Source organism: Chiloscyllium plagiosum, chromosome 32 (genome assembly GCF_004010195.1).
Source record: "Chiloscyllium plagiosum isolate BGI_BamShark_2017 chromosome 32, ASM401019v2, whole genome shotgun sequence".
Lineage (NCBI taxonomy): Eukaryota > Metazoa > Chordata > Chondrichthyes > Orectolobiformes > Hemiscylliidae > Chiloscyllium > Chiloscyllium plagiosum.
In genome coordinates this window covers 22699608-22719774 of record NC_057741.1, presented here as the reverse complement: position 1 = coordinate 22719774, position 20167 = coordinate 22699608, and the positions used below count along the sequence as shown (strand labels likewise).

Below are 20167 nucleotides of genomic sequence, written 5' to 3'. Positions count from 1 at the left end.
CTTCTTAAACAGTGGCACCATGTTTGCCAACCTCCAGTCTTCTGGCACCTCACCTGTGACTATCGATGATCCAAATATCTCAGCGAGTCCCAGCAATCACTTCTCTAGCTTCCCACAGAGTTCTTGGGTACACCTGCTCAGGTCCTGGGGATTTATCCGCCTTTAATCGTTTCAAGACATTCAGCACTTCCTCCTCTGTAATCTGGACATTTTGCAAGATGTCACCATCTATTTCCCTACAGTCTATATCTTCCATATCCTTTTCCACAGTAAATACTGACGCAAAATATTCATTTAGTATCTCCCCCATTTTCTGTGGCTCCACACAAAGGCCACCTTACTGATCTTTGAGTTGCCCTATTCTCTCCCTAGTTACCCTTTTGTCCTTAATATATTTGTAAAACCCCTTTGGATTCTCTTTAATTCTAATTGCCAAAGCTATCTCATGCCTTTGGGATATTTTGCTACATAAAAGACATTATGTATCAATGATGCGAGGTGTATAATTTATACATATTAATATCACTTATTTTAAAGATTGAAATTTGAACTAGCAGCATGTTGGCTTTGATCAAGGTGATTTAATAGTTAATTTGTCTATCTTTCTGGAACCATAATTTTAAAACAAATGTCTCAGAGCAGGTAACTGAGAGCCATCCAGGGGTGATTAGGGGAATTTGTTTGTACTGAAAGAGTTTCAGGGGAAGACAGAGCAAACATTGGAAGATATACTTTTGCTCATGAAAAACCACAGATAGGAAAACATTTATGTTCAGTTTGCAGATGACCTGGTTGGGAGTCAGATGTAAGAACAGTTTATTAAACTCTCAAGAGCAGAAAGTAAAAGAAACAGTTTCACAAAGCATAGATATGATACAGAAGAGAATGCTCCCTGGTTCTGTACTGTAAAATGCTGATGTGAATATTTGGGATTGTTTTGTGTATTGAAATCTTTCAAATTACATTCTATGCAAATAGCTTGGTTTGTTCTATTTTATCTTTTTTTGTATAATAAACTTCTGTTTCAATGTTAAAATCAGATCTGTAGCATTGTGTTTCAGTGAAAGATCAGAGTGTTAACTTAAAAATACATGATCTATCAAGCCAGATTTTGGTCTGGAATCTACCTCGTCCATTAGAAACATCAGCTCGGATCATAACCATAAATACAAGTTGTTATTGTCATTGTTGTAGAAACAACTGTTGTTCCATTGAACACCAAACTTAATGACAATGAGATGACGCACAGTGGTAAAATTTAATTACTAAATTTAAAATTTGAAAAGGTCAAGTAATGGTGACCATGGTAACTATCCCTGATTGTCATAAAAACTCATCTGGATAACTTCAGGGGAACAAAATCTTCCAAGCTTGCCTGGTATGGCCAACGTGAGATTCCAGATTTATAGCAATTTAACTGATCTCTGAAATGGGCAAAAGTGAGGACTGCAGATGCGGGAAACCAGAGTTTCGATTAGAGTGATGCTGGAAAAGCACAGCAGGTCAGGCAGCACCCGAGGACCAGGAAAATCGACGTTTCGGGTAAAAGCCCTTCATCAGGAATAGAGGCAGGGAGCCTCCAGGGTGGAGAGATAAATGGGGGGGGTTGGGCTGGGGAGAAGGCAGCAAAGAGTGCAATAAGTGAATGGGGTGGGGACGGAGGTGATAGGTCAGAAAGGAGGGTGAGGAGGGTGCCAACCTTCCCCCACCCTCCTCTCTGACCTATCTCCTCCATCCCCACCCCCATTCACCTATTGTACTCTTTGCTACCTTCTCCCCAGCCCCACCCCCCCATTTATCTCTCCACCCTGGAGGCTCCCTGCCTCTATTCCTGATGAAGGGCTTTTGCCCGAAACGTTGATTTTCCTGCTCCTTGAATGCTGCCTGACCTGCTGTGCTTTTCCAGAACGACTCTGATCTGATCTCTGAAATGGCTCAGCAAGCCCTGGAGTTGAAGGACAATAAGGGATGGACAATAAATGTTGACCCAACCAATTATTCTTTCACAAGATGTGGAAATCAAGAAAAAATTCTCCAACAATGATGTTCATTATGCATTCATACACATGCTCTGTAAAGACAATTGAATTTTCTTTCAAATATAACTAAAACAATCAAATCAATCAAAGAAGTAGGCTTTAAAATAAAGGATTTTACTTAAATTAATGTTTAATGATTGTATTCCTTTGAAAAGAAAGCATGATCTCAAAACTTCATCTCCAATACCCAAATCACTGCTGGAAGCCATCAAAGCAGAAATCCTGGTCATAAAGACAAGAGACCTACCTACGAGCTTTAAAACTGAAGCAGCAGTTCAACCAATTGATGCGGCAGAAAATCAATACAAAAAGGAATACTGCACCAGATCTTCATTCAACAGGGTTTCAAAATAATTCCAAGTTATTAGGGCGCCTGCATACCCCCGACTCTACCTCCTCCCCCCTCCGCCCCCCTTCCCCCATCCCCAAGTATCACATCATGACAGACAATCAATTCATAGAATGTGAGATATTTAGTTATAGTTGAACTCTACCAATGAGCTTGACACAATCATATTTGCTTCCTTGAGACCTTATGGTCAAGAAAGTTTCCCACATCAGAAAGATATCTTGGCATGATAGCTTCCAGCTGTGATTATCTGGAGCACTGCCTCATGTTAAAAGAAATAAGTGCAGTGAATTTTTTTTAACACTGTAAATAGACAGTGAAAAGCTTCAGCTGTCACCACAATTCAGCGCCATTTTGAACAGTTTAAGAATAGAAAAGGTACAACTGAAAGTCTATCTTCATTCTGCCACCTCCAGCATGAGTTAGAGTCATCATCACATGTATTATAGAGACTATGTCACAAGCAGCATGATAATGACAGAGAGCAGTCAGCAGTTTACCACTCTGCTGTGGGTATTGATGAAGGGATCACATGGTGTTTCATTTAAAATACAGAAATGATACACAAAAACAAGGCTATACTACACTGAAATTGAACAAACGTGGATGGTAAGAGTTAAAAAAGAAAAAAATGGATTAATTTTAAAACAACAATATTGTAAAGTCATTTGATCATGTGTTCTGCATTTTATATTTTTGAACATTATCCATAACATGATTATTTGTGGGTTTGGTTGATTCCTGCTGTGCTGTAATGCTTTCACTAATGAATAATTTAACAATGGTTACATCTGAAGAAAATTAACTTAAAGCAGATTCAACTATTAAAAACTATTATTATATCAGCCTTTCATTCCAATTCAGTATCAAACATCCAGCAATAAATTTCACCCTTATTAGTCACAGAGTCATAGAGATGTACAGCATGGAAACAGACCTTTCAGTCCAACCTGTCCATGCCGACCAGATATCCCAACCCAATCCAGTCCCACTGCCAGCACCCAGCCCATAGCAAACAAGAAACCCCAACAGAAGTTGTATATTGTAGTATCTGTCTCTCAAAATGTTCAATGTTTGTTTGTGATTTCAATTAAGAGAATCCAGAATAGAATATACTCTCAGATATTCTAAAATACGACTGACTTTCTTCAGCGTTCATTCCATTTTTGCCTTGGTGCCACCAACTTGAACACTGAACCTGTTTAGAATGCTATTGCATTCTGGCCCATAAGGTGAGAAGTGTCCTCTGCGTCAAATTGGAATTCTGGGTAAGGATTGAAATGGGAGGCAGGGAGAGGCGTAGTACTTATTGCTGGAGTACTGATAAATTCATACAAGAGGAAACCAAACATACTTCTACTTATATATTTATATGGTATGCATATTTTCACACAGTTCACAATTCTTTTCAACCAATTATTTGCTTTTGATGTGTCACTTGCTAGATAGGTTAGCCAGGCACCAATTTACATAATTCCTGAAGAAGGGCTTATGCCCGAAACGTCGATTCTCCTGCTCCTCGGATGATGCCTGGCCTGCTGTGTTTTTCCAACACCACATTTTTCATCTCTGGTCTCCAGCATCTGCAGTCCTCACTTTCAACCAATTTACATACATCAAGATTCCACAAAGCAGCAAGATGATGAATGACTTTTAATCTACGAGATATCAATTGAAGAATAATAGGTGACCAAGATACTAACAGAATTATTAATCAACAAAGCTTCTCGTAAGCATGATGTTGCTGTCGTTTGGCAAGCACACCTTATACCAAGCAGAGGCTGAGTGCCAACTCTAACACCTCTTCGTATCTTATATTGGATTATTACCACCACCACCATCACCGCCTCACCTCAAGCTATTGTTACCAAGAGTGTCACTCACTTTAAACGTTGTGGAGATTTTTTCCTTCACAGTCTCCAGTCTTCTCGGCACACAGCCTGGTTCCACTTCCATTGCAAGATATGCAAACAAAACTGTCCTGATAGACCAGTGTTTCAGTCTTTGTTACACTGCAGAACAGTGTTTTTTTAAAACCCAAATTCTATTAATTCTCCATCCCAACTCCCAATCTAACTTCTGTGCTCAATCTTCTGTACAGTTTCAGTGAAGAGGAACATTAGCTCAAGAAACAATAACTCAATGTGGCTCTCCAGGTCTCACCGTTAAACTTGAAAATTTCAGATCCTAACCTCTGGTCACATTTGCTTCGGCTGCCTGATACTGGCCATAATTCCCATTTACATCTTCTATCAAGCCACCTATTGTTTTTCTTGTTCTGTTAGCATCTTCTTTTGTGTTGAACATCTTCCCTTTTGTAACTTAATATTTCTCTACCAAATCACAGAACTACCTTGCTGTCTATTAGCCTACCCACTACTCTGCCCTAAACTTGCTTAAAGCCCTTTAATTCATGGGACCTGGGTGTCACTGGAAAAGCTAACATTTGTTGGCTATCCCTGACTGTCCTTGAACTGAGTGTTTGCTAGGTCATTTAGCAGGCAGTTCAGAGTCAAGCACATTGCTGTGGATCTGGAGTCACAGGTCAGCCAGACTAGATAAAGATGGCACATTACATTCCCTGAAGAACAGTACTGAACCAGATGGGATTTTAGTCAACATTTATGATCAAAAGATAGCAGTCATGGTCAGCACAACTGAGAATAGCTTTATATTGCAGATGAACTGAAATTAAATTCCACCAGCTCCCATCGTGGGACTTTCTATGTCTGCACACCTTTAGCTTTGGCCTCTGGATTATCAGTTCATAGTGATGTTACCATCAATAACACCAGACCCCCAGTCTAACCTAAGGCCAGCAACCGGGAATGTTAACTCTGCTTTGCCAATGCTACCTGCCATGCTGAGTTTTTATTTCAGATTTCTAGCTTACCCAGAGTGAGGAGTGCTATTAGATATGTAAACTGAAAACAGCAGAATTGGTGTGTACCCAATGAATAAATAAAATAATCTCATTTCCACCACATCCCAGACAAATCAAACTCTCCCTTCTGCCCAATCTGAATTACCATCTCTCATTCAGGATGGACACTCTCACCACAAGTGGAGCAGCTTGCAACTGTTCTGCTTAGTACTGCTAAGGCATTTGAATAATACTTGATAATATAGCTTGGTTGGGTTCCACCCATCTGTTCCCATCTACATTACTGTACAACCTAGTGGAGAACCATCAACAAGCTTACATATACCACTACCCTATTCCTTCATCTCCACACAAAGAAATGTTCATTTAACCAAACATCCAAAACATCACAGTAGGGTAGAAACGTCTCAGTGAGTCAATCCGTGTGTAATGTGGCACTGCCCTGCAGAACGTATCTGCCTCCTGCCAGACCAGGCCCTTGAAAGCAATAGCAAGTTTTGAGAAGATTTGTCACTCAAGTTGAGGTTCTGGATGTAAGTTTGCTCGTTGAGTTGGAAGGTTCATTTTCAGATGTTTCGTCACCATACTAGTAACATAATCAGTGAGCCTCCGATGAAGCACTGGTGATATGGCCCGCTTTTTATTTAGGTTTCCATGGGTTGGTGATGTCATTTCCTGTTCTTTTTGTCAGAGGGTGGTAAATGGGATCCAAGTCTATGTGTTTGTTGATAGAGTTCTGGTTGGAATGCCATGCTTCTAATAATTCTCGTGTGTCTCTCTGTTTGGCTTGTTAGGATGGATGTGTTGTCCCAGTCAAAGTGGTGTCCTTCCTCATCTGTATATAAGGATACTAGTGAGAGAGGGTCATGTCATTTTGTGACTACTTGATGTTCACGTATCCTGGTGGCTAGTTATCTGCCCGTTTGTCCAATGTAGTGTTTGTTACAGTTCTTGCAAGGTATTTTGTAAATGACATTAATTTTGCTTGTTGTCTGTATGGGGTTTTTCCAGTTCATGAGCTGGAGTTTTAGCATGTTGATGGGTTTGTGGGCCACCATGATACTAAGAGGTCTGAGTAGTCTGGCAGTCATTTCCGAGATGTCTTTGATGTAGGGGAGAGCGGCTAGGGTTTCTGGACACGTTTTGTCTGCTTGTTTGGGTTTGTTGCTAAGAAATCTGCAGACTGTGTTCATTGGGTACCCGTTCTTTTTGAATACGCTGTATAGATGATTTTACCCTGCTCTTTGTAGTTCCTCTGTGCTGCAGTTTGTGGCAGCTCGTTGAAATAATGTTCTAATGCAGCTTTATTTGTGGGTGTTGGGATGATTGCTTCTGTAGTTCAGTATTTGGTCCGCATGTGGTGTCTTCCTGTAGACTCTGGTTTGAAGCTCCCTATTGGCTGTTTGCTCTACTATGACACCAAGGAATGGCAATTTGTTGTTGTTTTCCTCCTCTTTAGTGAATTTTATGCCAGTAAGGGTATTATTGACAGTCTTGAAAGTTTCCTCTAATTTGTTTTGTTTAGTGACGACAAAAGTGTCATCCACATAGCGGACCCAAAGTTTGGGTTGGATGGTTGGCAGAGCTGTTTGTTCGAGTCTCTCCATTACTGCCTCTGCTAAGAACCCTGATATTGGAGACCCCATGGGCGTAGCGTTGGTTTGTCTGTTTTGTAAAGTGAAGTGGGTGGTAAGACATAGGTCCACTAGCTCGATGATATTGTCCTTGCTGATGAGGTTGATGGTGTTTGATGTATGCATCTGTGGTTCTTCTAATAGTGTAGTCAGTGTTTCCTTGGCCAGGTTGGTGTTGATGAATGTGAATCCTCTTCTGTCTTGGTGTATTTGATGGTCTTCAGGAACTCTCCAGAAACCCTAGCCACTCTCCCCGACATCAAAGACATCTCAGAAATGACTGCCAGACTACTCAGACCTCTTGGTATCATAGTAGCCCACAAACCCACCAACACACTAAACAGCAGTTAATTAATTTGACAGACCCCACACAGACAACAAGCAAAACTAATGTCATCTACAAAATAACTTGCAAGAACTGTAACAAACACTACATTGGACAAACAGGCAGAAAACTAGCTACCAGGATACATGAACATCAAGTAGCCACAAAAAGACATGACTCACTCTCACTAGTAACCTCACATACAGTGAGGAAGGACACCACTTCGTCTGGGACAACACATCCATCCTAGGACAAGCCAAACAGGGACACACACGAGAATTCCAAGAAGCATGGCAATCCATCCATTGTTGACATTCTATCAACAAGCACATAGACTTGGATCCCATTTGCCACGCCATGAAAAAAAAAACAGAAAGCGATATGCCACAGGAAATGACATCACCACAAAAATGGCATCACCAACCCAAGGAAACTTAAACACATAAACATGGGCTATACCACCAGTGCTTCATCCGGAGGCTCACTGATGATGTTACTAGTATGGTGACAAAACATCTGAAAATGAACCTTCCAGCTCAGCGAGCAAACTTACATCCAGAACCTTGAAGGAGATTTCAGTTTTCTGCTGGGAATTAAGAGAAATAATGTGTAATAAATGCATCAAATGGAATAATCTTTCACAATCACAGCACACTAAATAGTTCTCCAAACATATTGATCCAACTTTAGGGGGTCAACAAAGTAGTCCTTTTCTATTCACACTGAAGTTAAATTAGGAAAGCAAAGTCTAATACCTCAAAATAAGGCCTCAAATTCTTGTGGAACATGAAAATGCCCTGACTTATAGTATTGAGAATCCATGACGATTTGTTACAGGTCCAATGATTATGTGGTATTGACCGCCACCTTCCAACTCAGGAAGATTCAACTGCTCAGGAACCCCAGAACAAGCCGTTTACATTATGATGCCTGGAATTAAATGAAGATTCAAGAATACTGACCTGTCTGAGCCATTCCATGCACATTCAAATTTGTCAAAGATGCAGTCATTCTCGTAAAGAGAGCATAGCTTACTCCGGAGGTAATCGTGAATCTGTTATCAAGATAACATTAGATAATGAGAAGAATTCTATGGCAACAGTAAATTATTACCAATTGACAACATCACAGAATCACGAGTTTTTAAATCAATTTCAATTGAAAAGTGAAAGTATAATCAATGCAATTCTTCTCACGTGCCAGAATCAGTGATCAACTATGTGTACGCTTCAAATGACTATCATAGCAATGCTAGACAACCCTTTCCTAGCTAATGAACTCAATTACCATCAATTATTCTGCTCGTGAAACTTTCTCTCAGGGTATTTATAAATGCCTTTGTGACTGCAAATGTACACCCGATGTATACCACTCTCTTATCATGAACTGCTGTTAAATACAAAGTAATCTGACAATGAATTAATAGCACTAGATCAGTCAGGCTGACTATTACAGTCAATAGAAACTGGAATATGTTTCAGATGTAAGCCATTCCGTGGCAGTGAATACACACTTGATTGAATGTAATAGATATGGATTTATGTTTTATATATATATATATATTGCCCTGGAGTATTAGGTAGAAAATTAGTTTTAAAATTGTATGCCTGCAATAAGTGTTTTCCATGATTCACCTACATTTCATATCACAGACACCAAATAGAATACTGCATACCACCTGATGCAGGAGCAACACTCTGAAAGCTAGTGCTTCCAAATAAACATGTTGGACTATAACCTGGTGTGGTGTGATTTTTAACTTGGCATACCTTAAAATAAGAGTTCCAAATGTCATTTAAGGGATTTTGGCATACTCTTTTACACCCAAAAATCATCACTTGCCACAGACTGGTGAGGAGAGAGTTAATGCATTTCTGTTTTATAATAAAATAGGAATTTTTAACCATGTAGGTACTACCCTTTTTACTGCACCTCAGATCTCAATCTCAGGTATCAATTTAAATGTTGATAACAGACAGTGCTGATTACCACAGCATTCACTGTATTAGCCCCCATATGGTTGCTCCTGATTCTATACAAGTTTAAGCCAGGAATTCCACATTCATTTGCGTGGAATTCATTATATCAATGATTTCAAATTTCTCATAGCTCTTAGTTGGTTGAGCTTTCCTTTAGTCACATGTTTAAAATTACTTTCTCTCTTTAGCAGTCTCCTGCTCCTCCCTTCCATCCTCCTCCTTCTTTAAGGCAAATGTAATTATTAACATTCCTTGTTAATTAATCTTGAAGGACATAAAAATAACTGGAATAAGGCCTCTCAAGTTTTTAACTGATTAAGTCTGGGGGAACGATTGCTCAGAAAATACCTCATTTAAAAAAACTGGCTTTTTTATTTTCTGTTAAGTGATTTATTTATTAAGAGAATTTGATAAAAGCATAACAAGATGCAAGAGATGGTTTTGGTGAGGCATTTCTGGGCTCACATTTGAGAGAATAGAAAGCAACTTCAGGACCAAACTGAAGGCAGATAACCGGGTTTAGTAAAACAATCCATTCCAACTCCTTGCCATTATAGCAAAAAAAAGAGTATCTGCCTTCCAACTCTTACTGACTTTGAAGCACTATTTGTTGAGCTATTTGTCCCAATGTCAAGTAAAGATATCACAGAGGAAGTAAGCAAAGCCCTTAAAGAATCAATAAGTTACTGGTTTTGGAGAAAAAAATGAAAATAAAGTTCAAACATGCCCTATGGGGCATGTAAGCTTTGAGAGTGGCTTGGCCAGCTCGGGTAGATGTAAGGAAGGTAAGGGAGCAGAAGCAAATGAAGGAAAGGTGCAATGGCAGACTTGAATTCAAGGAGGAAAATGTGACATTCTTTGTCCCAGTCAAGTCTGGGCCTCAAAGGTGTTTTTGCCAATCAATAAATACATTTCATTTCTAATTTGAAAATTATGATGGCTACAGTGTGACTTTACAAATTGACTCATGCTTTGATACAAGAAACCTTCGTGTCCCATAAGTTCTTCCAGAATTTCCTATTGTTTGGTTTCAAACAAAATCTCCTGGTTTACCTCCATAGGGAGGATCATTCTTTTTTCCTGTCTTTCAAGGTTTTTGACTGTGCAAGGCCCTATTGAGTGACTGGCAGGAACTTTGAGGGCTGCTGAGTATTGCAAGGTGAACATGGTTTAATTGATTTTGTCTTAACAGTGATGAAGATCAGATGACTGGAGTGGCCTTGTGGCAAAGATCATGATTTTTGTACAAGATAGAATCCTGGCTGTTGTCTGTCTCACTCACTGGACGGAACACCCTGGGGACACTAGACAGTTATCCAGGGCATGCTTAATGGAAGTAAGTGTCTTTTAGGCACTTAGATGGCCACCCTCAGGCCTCCCTTGATCTAGACAAATGTGAGGTGACGTATTTTGGAAGATTTAATGTAGGAGGGAAGTAAACGGTGGAACCCTTAGAAATATTAACATACCAAGGTCCACGGTTCTCTATAAGTGTTAGCATTAGTCGATAAAGTGGTCAAAATGGCATGCTTATCTTCATTGGTTGGGCCATATGGCAAGCCATGTTGCAGTTGTATAGCTGTTATTTAGGCCACATTTGGATTATTGCATATTGGTCACCACTCTGTCAGAAGGATCTGGAGGCTTTGCGGAGGGTGCAGAGAAGGTTTACCAAGATGTTGCCCAGTTTGGAGGGTATTAGCCATAGGAGAGATTGGACAAACCAGGTTTGTTTTCATGTGAACATCAGAGGATCTGAAGGTGGCCTGATAGAGGTTTACAAGAAGCATGACAAGAATGGGTAGTCAGAGTCTTTTTCTCAGGATAGAAAGGTCAATTACTAGCAGGAAAGTTTAAAGACATATGAGAGGCAAATAATTTTACACAATGAATGGTAAGTGCATGAAACGTGCTGGCAGAGGAGGTGTTTATGAGATATCTTAACAGATATGAATAGACAGGGAATAGAAGCATACAGACTGTGTAGATGAAAAATGTTTTTAAGTTGAGAAAGGTGTCAGGTGTCAGCACAGGCTTGTAGGCTGAAGGGCCTGTCTCTGTGCTGCACTGTTCTTTGGTCCCCATGATCGAAGTCCCCAGTGGCAGAAGTTCCATCCACAAGAGCTGTTAACCAATGCAAAGCCAGGAGCTCCTCATTGCTGCCTGAGACCCAGGTTCGAATCCCGCCACGGCAAATTGAATTCAATAAAAATCTGGAATTAGGAGTCTAATGATGACCATGAATCCACAGTCGATTGCCGTGAATTGCCATTTTAGTTTTGGAAACTATCATCCTTACCTGGTATGGCCTACATGTGACTCCAGACCCACAGCAACGTTGTTGACTCTTAACTGCCCTCTGGGCAATTAGGGATGGGCAATAAATGCTGGTCTTACCAGTGATGCGCCCATCCCATGAATGAAGCAAACAAGAACAACAGTAGGCCACCTCTGCCATTTTGGGCCTGGCTTATGGTTCGTGCTGTGAACGGTGCACTGAATCCTGACCAATGCAACTTTCTCGCACAGTTCTCTGCCCCTACTAAAAAGCTTTAGCAGGCAACAGATCATTTTCTATTCGATTCTGTTGCTCATGGCATCCCAGAAAGAGCGAGGAATCCCAGAAAGAAGCTGCAAAATGCATCTAAGTAATTCTACTTCTGGCCAGTTATTTGTTCCATTGTTGCATGCAGAGAACTAAACCAAAGAAGGCTGAAAGAAATTCATTGTCTGTAATAGAGACCAAAGTAAAATCCTGTCAGACTTCATCCTTTGAAAAGTACCTTGAAAGCTTTTGAACTTTATTCAAACTATAAGGTTCTCCTGTATGTACAACTGAAATCAGGAATTTGTGAAGAAAAAGGATTTTTCTTTATCAGTTTGTCAGACATCTCCATCTTAGAAACATGTTACAATGTCGACATTTCACAATTTTCCCCATTAAATAAGTGCTAATTAGGGCACAAATGGCCCCTACACACTCCCCCATCGCAGATTTTCAGGAGTTCCATTTTCAAAAGCAGCAAATAGGTAGGAATAGCTCCACCTCCAAGTTCCTCTCCAGGATTCTCATCATCCAGGACACCATCCAGTGGACACTGTGACAAAGATTACAACTACATTGAACTTCCTAATTTTCAATATGGAATACCTGATAGGTTTCTATAGGCTTGGTTTCCATGTTCAGATCCCAGACTTTGACAGTGAGGTAATCTCGTGTCATCATGTACCGGCCACTGTGACTGAACTTCACATCAGACACTGAAGAGGTTATCTCTGAGAAGAAGAATCTGTTACTGGGATCCTCTGGCTCCTCAAACACTGCAGGGGAAAAGAACATCAGTAAGTGCTCCCCCTATGTTCCACAAAATCATCACCAATCCATACAAGAGATATTAAAAAAACATACAGTCACTGTTAATCTATTGGAACATGACTCACCACCTTGATGCATACAATTTCTTCTGGAGCACTGTGGAATTGATAGGTGGTAAACTGTTTGAAAGGCCAGTTTCTATGGCAACAGAAGCCATGATTGTACAACCAGTCCTTTGGCAATTTGAACTGAGCTTAGAATTTTCAGTTAAGTCTTGTATAGAAGATGAATTTAACAAATGTACGCAGCCATGAGATGAGCTAAACAATTGGATGGATGCATTTTATTGAAAAGGCTTCCTAAGCTCATCATACACCTAGTTCTAGCCTCCATTTTAAGAGGCTTTAAAAGCAACAGCAAATGTAAGTTAATGACTTTATTGATATAATTATACAACAGATCCACCCTGAGTGCTTGACAAAACTATTTCATATAGGTCACTATGCGCAGCAAGCAATCATGTTTAATTGCAATATTACCCTCAGGCTATTTATTAGCATAGATTCTTTCTGGACTGTTTCACCCAGCATGGTGCCAATCCAATAAAGTGAGAAAAACAACATCCTGAGCACTGAAGTTATTATCTCGGTCTCAGGTTCTACATTGCTGGTAAATGCAAAAACAGACAAAGCATTCAACACATCTGTTCTGAAACACAAGGAGAATATGGCGACACCTTTTCAGAAGTAAAATTCAACCTGGAGCCAAGGCTAATCTCTGAACTGATTCATGCACAGATAATCAAAAGAATTAGGAGCAGAAATAGGATTTCCAGCCATTCAATCCTGCTCCACTTGATAACCTTAGACTATTTGCTAGTCAAAAGTCTATCTCTGCCACAAAAGATATTCAAAGACCCTGCCTCCACCAACTCTCTGGAGTTCCAAAAGACTCTGAACCCTCAAAATATTTCTCATCTCCATCTTAAGTTTTTAAACAAATGTTATGGACTAGGCCAGACCACTTAAAACATTCTTAAGCAGGCAGCCCAGACCATTACTGCAACGTTGAGAATTATCCGAAGTTAGCCAGGTTGACTACTAGGTTTTAAAACAGACAAAATTTATTCACAAAATTACACAATGAAACATAAAGAACAGAATAAAGAACCCCTACAGAACTCAGTCTATCCAAACTGGCCTTAATTATGCTCTTCGCAACATACACAAGAGTCCCAATAAGCAAACTCCTTTAAAAAACAGTAAAAATGGAATAAATGCTTACAGGTTGAAGTTAGAAGGACAGAAGGAGAGAGAGAGCCTGTTTGTACACAGCTAATGTTGAACTCCGAACTATTTCTGGACTGAACTGCTCAGCTAGAGAGCTGACCACTCCCCTTTCATTATGCATGTCATTTCTAAAACATGTAGGAGAAAGTGAGGACTGCAGATGCTGGAGATAAGAGCTGAAAATGTGTTGCTGGAAAAGCGCAGCAGGTCAGGCAGCATCCAAGAAGCAGGAGAATTGATGTTTCGGGCATGAGCCTGAAGAAGGGCTCATGCCCGAAACGTCGATTCTCCTGCTCCTTGGATGCTGCCTGACCTGCTGCGCTTTTCCAGCAACACATTTTCATTTCTAAAACATGACCACTTGGGCCTGAAGTCTCATCTGTTTACATGAAAACAAAAGGCCTCAAAACCTTTTTCATCTCTGTACCAAACTAGTCACCTCAGAGCCAGGAGCTGTTTAGGACTTGTCTGAAAAAAAATCAAGGACACAGTATCCTTGAGAAAAGGAACAGCTTTTTTAAAAAGGGACCATCTTTGTGACACTAAGTCTCCTAGTTCCAGGGGGAACAACGAATAAGAACAGAGTTAAACTGTACCATCTCAACTTAATTTGGACAAATTTAAATTCAAATTAATGTGGACTCATCATTACTTGCTGCAATGGGAGGATTCAAAAATTAAAAATACTGTGACAGGAATCCATCAGTCCCTTCAAAATGTCTTCCAATCAACATTCCAAATTTGCATTTACACAAATTCATTTATGTCCCTGCGCTCATTACTTTAAGAGATCACCTTTCAAGCCAGGTGAAAGACATCTAGTTGGAACACTTTGAAAACCATTGCCCCCCTTGGCGAGGGAGGACATTTGAATATAGATTCAGTTATGCCTAAAAATGATTTGACTCTTATTGCAGATGTTTAATCTTTCATTTAAACAGAATTACCATATATACTCGAGCAACAGTCAAATTTTTTTGACTGCTTTTTAAGGCTAAATTTATTGGGTTGACTATTCCATGGATATTACTTCTGAGTGGCTGAAATTCATGCCTGTCAAAATTCATATCTTATCATTAGCAGAAGTCCAACTGATCTGTAAACAAATTAAGAAAAAAGAAGGAATTATAGTAATTCTGAAAACCCCGGAGCAGAAGCAGAGCCGGAGAACCGGCAGACTGGAAAGTTGGAGCGGGACCTGATGGCCAACACACTGACTCATAAACGTTGATCTGTTATCTAACAACAACTAGGGTTGATGTTTATACAAGATGCATGGAATTTTCCAGATTATTTGGCCAAAAAAAAAGGGACCAACCTTTACATGAGATCGACAATTATTTGAGTAAGTACAGTACTTTTTTTCCTGCAGTAACAAGCGTAGTCCCAAATCATACAATTCACTTTCGATCCTTTGAAAATGAAAGAAAGTAATCGGCTGCATTTTTCACAAAGGAACTGCTGCCCCTTTCCAATTATGAACACATGTTAGTGTGCTACATGCTTGGAAAGCCTTAATGAATATGTCAGAATGCCTCTGAGGTAGACTGTGATATAACTGTGACCGCAGTAACGACAGGGTAGGACTGTTAATAATAATAACAGCTCAGAGCTGTTAATAATTTTGCAAAAAATATTGTTTAAAAGAAACGTAGAAATCTAGCTTTCTTCAAGCTAAAACAAGAACCATGAGAAACACATTATCTTTACAATTACTTTGTGCAAATGCAATTGTGCCAGCCTCCACTACTTCCTCCCATACACCCTCTGTATGAAAAGGGTGCCCCTTAGGTCCCTCTTAAATCTTTCCACTCTCACCTTAAACCTTTGCCCTCTAGTTTTTGACTCTCCCACTCCAGAGAAAAGACCTCATCTACTCACCCTTTTCATGCCCCTCATGATTTTACAAACCTGGATAAAGTCACCCCTCAGCCTCCAATGCTCCAGGAAAAATAGCCCCAGCCTATTCAGCCTCTCCCTATAGCACAAACCCTCCAACCCTGGCAGTATCCTTGTAACTCTTTTCTGAATCCTTTCAAGTTTCACAACATCTTTCTTATAGTGAGGAGATGAGAACCGAATGCAGTATCCCAAAAGTTGCCCAACCAATGTCCTGTACAGTCGCAACATGACATCCCAATTCCGATATTCAATGCACTGACCAATAAAGGCAAGCGTACATACTGCCAGATATTGACAATACTCCAAAGAATCTACAGTCTAGTGCAGAAGCAATCAGCATTGGTAAAACATTCATGAAAATGAGCAACGTGCCTTATTCCCTAAGCCCCAGGAATGAGCCTTACATTTTGTGATCACATGACTCACCCTCTTCGATGCAGGAAAAGTGATGCAATCAATATTATAGTTACTCTAAAATCAACCTGAAAAGGTGAAACTTGAACCTAGACCTTCTAGCTAAGGGGTATGGGCACTACCACTACGCCCCAAGACCTCCCTGAAATAATTTTGACCAGTCTGTTTAGACGTGTTGTGACACATCTCTGGAGCAGGTGGAACTTGAACCCAGGCTTTTTGAGTCAAAGACAAGGACACCACCACTCGACCACTCCAACAGCAGCCCACCACAGATTATATCCTCTAATAATGCCAACTATCATAAAAGCATTATCCTCACATTTCCAAGACCTCTAAACAACCAAGAACAAATATTTCTTATAACATGATGTCCTGCACTCTAAAGATTCAGTGGAGTGACCAAGTCAGTTAGCAAATGTAAACATGATTCTCGTTTAAAACTTTGGTAACATACTCAGTTTAAGTTGATGAATTCAAATTCTTGGTACTTCTTTGAAGCTGACAAACCGAGTCGAAATTGCTCCCAAAATTAAACAGTCACAATTGCTTTACACACATCATTCAGCACCTTTAGAGTCATTAAGCTAGCAAATCCAACTCTTCCTAAGAAGCTGTTCTACTAATTGCCTCATTAGCAAATAATCAAAGTTAGCTGTTTAAAAATGAAGTAAAAAGATAGCTCAAGCCAAATTCTAAAATGTTACATCAAGCCAATAGAATACACTATAAATTAGCACTAATATCAAAACTCTACAGTTTGAAACTACCCAAAAATAGAAATATTACTTCTTTGCTAAAGTTCACCAATTTTTCTTCACTAATTTGTTTGAGTTATATCTCAAAGGAGATGTATAACCTCAAATGATATGTGACCTATTGATAGGGGCCCTAACTTTCTGCTAGGTAATGGTAAAATTGCCAGAGTCTTACCAGACGACAGGCTGCTCTCCCAATTGAGACAGTCGACTTGTGGTGGTTTAAACTGAGGGTCACCACACCTCAGGTGGAGGGAAGAGGTTGAGAAAGAGAATCCTTCGTGGTAACCTCAGTTGGTGTCAAATTGAACCCATGCTGTTGGCGTCACTGTGTATCACAACACAGCCATCAACCACCTGAGCCAAACTGAACTCATCTCTGAGCCAGGAGGCCTTGGCTAAAGACCCACCTGCTCCAGAGGGGCATAACATTTCTGAAATGGCTGATTAGAAAGTATCTATAATCTCAAATGAACGGAAACTCAGTAACTCATATCTCCACATGCAGTGGATTCCGGAGCACCATGAGTGTCCCTACACCCCAAGGACAGCTGCAGTTCATGAAGGCAGCTCACTACCACCATCTCCAGGACAAATAAGGATGGAGATAGTGAGGACTGCTGATGCTGAAGAAGTCAGAGTCCGTAAAGTGTGGAGCTGGAAACAGCATAGCAGGGCCAACAGCATCAGAAGAGTAGGAGAGTCGACGTTTTGGGCAAGACCCTTTATCAGGGCTGGTCCAGTCTTGATGAAGGGTCCTACTCGAAACACTGACTCTCCTGCTCCTCTAATGCTGCTTGATGTGCTGTGCTTTTTCCTAATTAAGGATGGACAATAATTCATGCATCCTACGATGGAATTTAAAAAATTTCATTTGGTTACTGCTGTAGCTTCTTTGGTATTTGCTCATGCGGTGTCAGCACGATTGCTGATCTTCAGCTGCCCTTGAGAAGATGGTGGTGAGCCACCCTTGTTCTGAAGTCTGTGTAATGTGGGTACACACAGGGTACTGTTCAGCAGAGAATCCAGGACTTTGACCCGATAACCATAAAAGAATTAATCTGGAAAAAGAGCAATCTGAGAGTACAGAAATTCTCTGGCGGAGGCGAACAGCTCCTCTTAAAAGAAATCCAGTTCCTTCCACATAAAAGTTGAATTTCTGATAACAATGTGAAAAAAATCCAGAAAAAAAAGTGAAACCTGCAAAGTATTAATTAATGTAATTTCCAATGATGGCCTGAGGTGGTTTCACCCTTTGACCTGGGCAGTGTGCATTTTGTCTGTTTACATCCCCTTATCTGGAGTGAATTCTATGACAAATGTGGCATGGACAGTCTTGCTCCTCACTATATTGTGGGGAAAATTCTCATCCAGTTCAGGAACCTTACAGCCTCCGACTCCAGTCGCCCTTTCTCAGCAACAAAGGGAGGCGAGAGCATTGTCTGCTTGGGACTTGGCTCTGAGGTGGGGGAGGTCGCCCAATGTTGAGGATGGCACTACCTATAGACCCCTGAAACGTCCGAACCCCTTTCTCCACGTTCTTGAAGGAAAGAATCAGTTCTATGGCTTTCTCATGGGACATATCTGGTTTAGTCAGTAGCTTCCTTCCAGCAGTCAGTGTCAATTATAACTTATAAAAGGCTGCATTTATGGACAATGTCCATACTGTTTGGAAAAAACATGTGATATTACTCCTGTTATTGTTACAGCTAATGAGGCACAGAGGTCAGACTCTCAAACACCCATGCAATACTCTGACACATTATTCCTCCCTCTTTCAAAAAGGTACACATACACACAGAAACAGAGACATTCCCACACACCGTGTTTTGCTCACACACACACGCCATTGGGTTGCCAATACCAGCCAATTTGATTGATACAGGGAATAACATATTGGATTCTATGAGTGTCACAATATTGGATAAATTAAGCAAGCATTGCCCTATGGGGAGTGCAAGCAGTTTTGACCAACCAATTCCACTCTATCAGAATCTTAAATCTGGGTCACAGTGATGAGTCATTGATGCCACCTGCACAGGTAGCAGTGGCCATCTTTACCAACCATTTTGGCCATGTAATCACACCTTGTGTACATAACGACTGATTTCACAAATGGCTGCCATTGAAATAACAGATAGGAAGTTATCCATAATTTCTCCAACTGTGCTCCCCATGGGCTCCAGCCCCAAAGCTGTCAGATATTATTTCTTATAAAGTTTTCTCTCATTTGACCTTACCTCGAGGATGGTCTTAATTGCAAATGGTCGAGCCATCGTCATAACATAACTGGGTTTACTTAAAACAGGTAAAATATTTTTTAAAATAGAATATATCAGACTGGATTTTCTGAGGAATGACAATCTTATACAAATTGCCATTCAGTTCCTTTTGTTAAGCAACAAAAGAGCTCTGCACCAGGAGAGTCTGATAAAGGCAAATTGAGAAATGCCAAGTCATACTTCCACTCAGAGGTCACATATAGAGCAGAACAAATCAGAAGTAAGCACCCCCTTTCACAGCAGTCAGCTGTCGTATTCTGAAACAGAGTCATACAGTCATATAGCGGGGAAATAAACCCTTCGGCCCAACTCACCTATGTTGACCCAGTTTTCTAAACTGAACTGGTCTCACTTGAGCTAGTAACTCATCACTTAATCGCAATTGTCCAAAATCTCTCATTCAAATGAATACTTTTGGAAAGTTACAGGTGTCGGGGATTTGCATAGTGGAATCTTCAATTTTTCAGGCAATTCTTTTGGAATCTGCTAAGCTGGGAATTCCGCAGAGGCCCATGCACAACTCCTATCGATGCTTCAGAAATGGTTATCCAACAAACAGAAAATCAGGGGCATCAAAGTTCAACATGAAATTATTGTCAGAGTTTAAACTAAACTGATGTTTCTTTGTCCTCATCATCACAGAATCCCGACAGTGTGGAAACAGGACGCTCAGCCCAGCAAGTCCCTCCAAAGAGTATCCCATCCACACCTGCTCCCTTATTGTTCTACATTTACCCCTGACTAATGCAGCTAACCTACACATCCCTGAACACTACGGGCAATTTAACATGGCCAATTCACCTAACCTGCACATCTTTGGATTGTGGGAGGAAACCCACGCAGACACAGGGAGAATGTGCAAACTCCACACAGACAGACAGTCACCAGATGCTGGAATCGAGTCCCTGGTGCCATGAGGCAGCAGTGCAACCACTGAGCTACCGTGACATGAAGACCACTGACATCAGTCAAGTATAAATAGTTTATGGGGCTGGC

General features: G+C 40.5%; 1 protein-coding gene across 5 annotated transcripts in view; it reads right to left on the bottom strand.

The window, feature by feature from the left end:
• The window catches only part of LOC122539411 (serine/threonine-protein phosphatase 2A 55 kDa regulatory subunit B gamma isoform), a 343268-nt gene that overhangs the window by 23210 nt on the left and 299891 nt on the right, over positions 1-20167 (bottom strand). For 4 of the 5 annotated variants that reach the window (XM_043674219.1, XM_043674221.1, XM_043674220.1 and 1 more), the window contains 2 exons: positions 12362-12531; positions 8194-8285 (listed from right to left, as the gene is read on the bottom strand). In XM_043674219.1, the coding sequence (XP_043530154.1) occupies positions 8194-8285; positions 12362-12531 (262 nt within the window). Of the gene's footprint in view, positions 1-2468; positions 4047-8193; positions 8286-12361; positions 12532-20167 lie in introns of those variants that run through there. The other variant, XM_043674223.1, reaches the window with a different exon arrangement.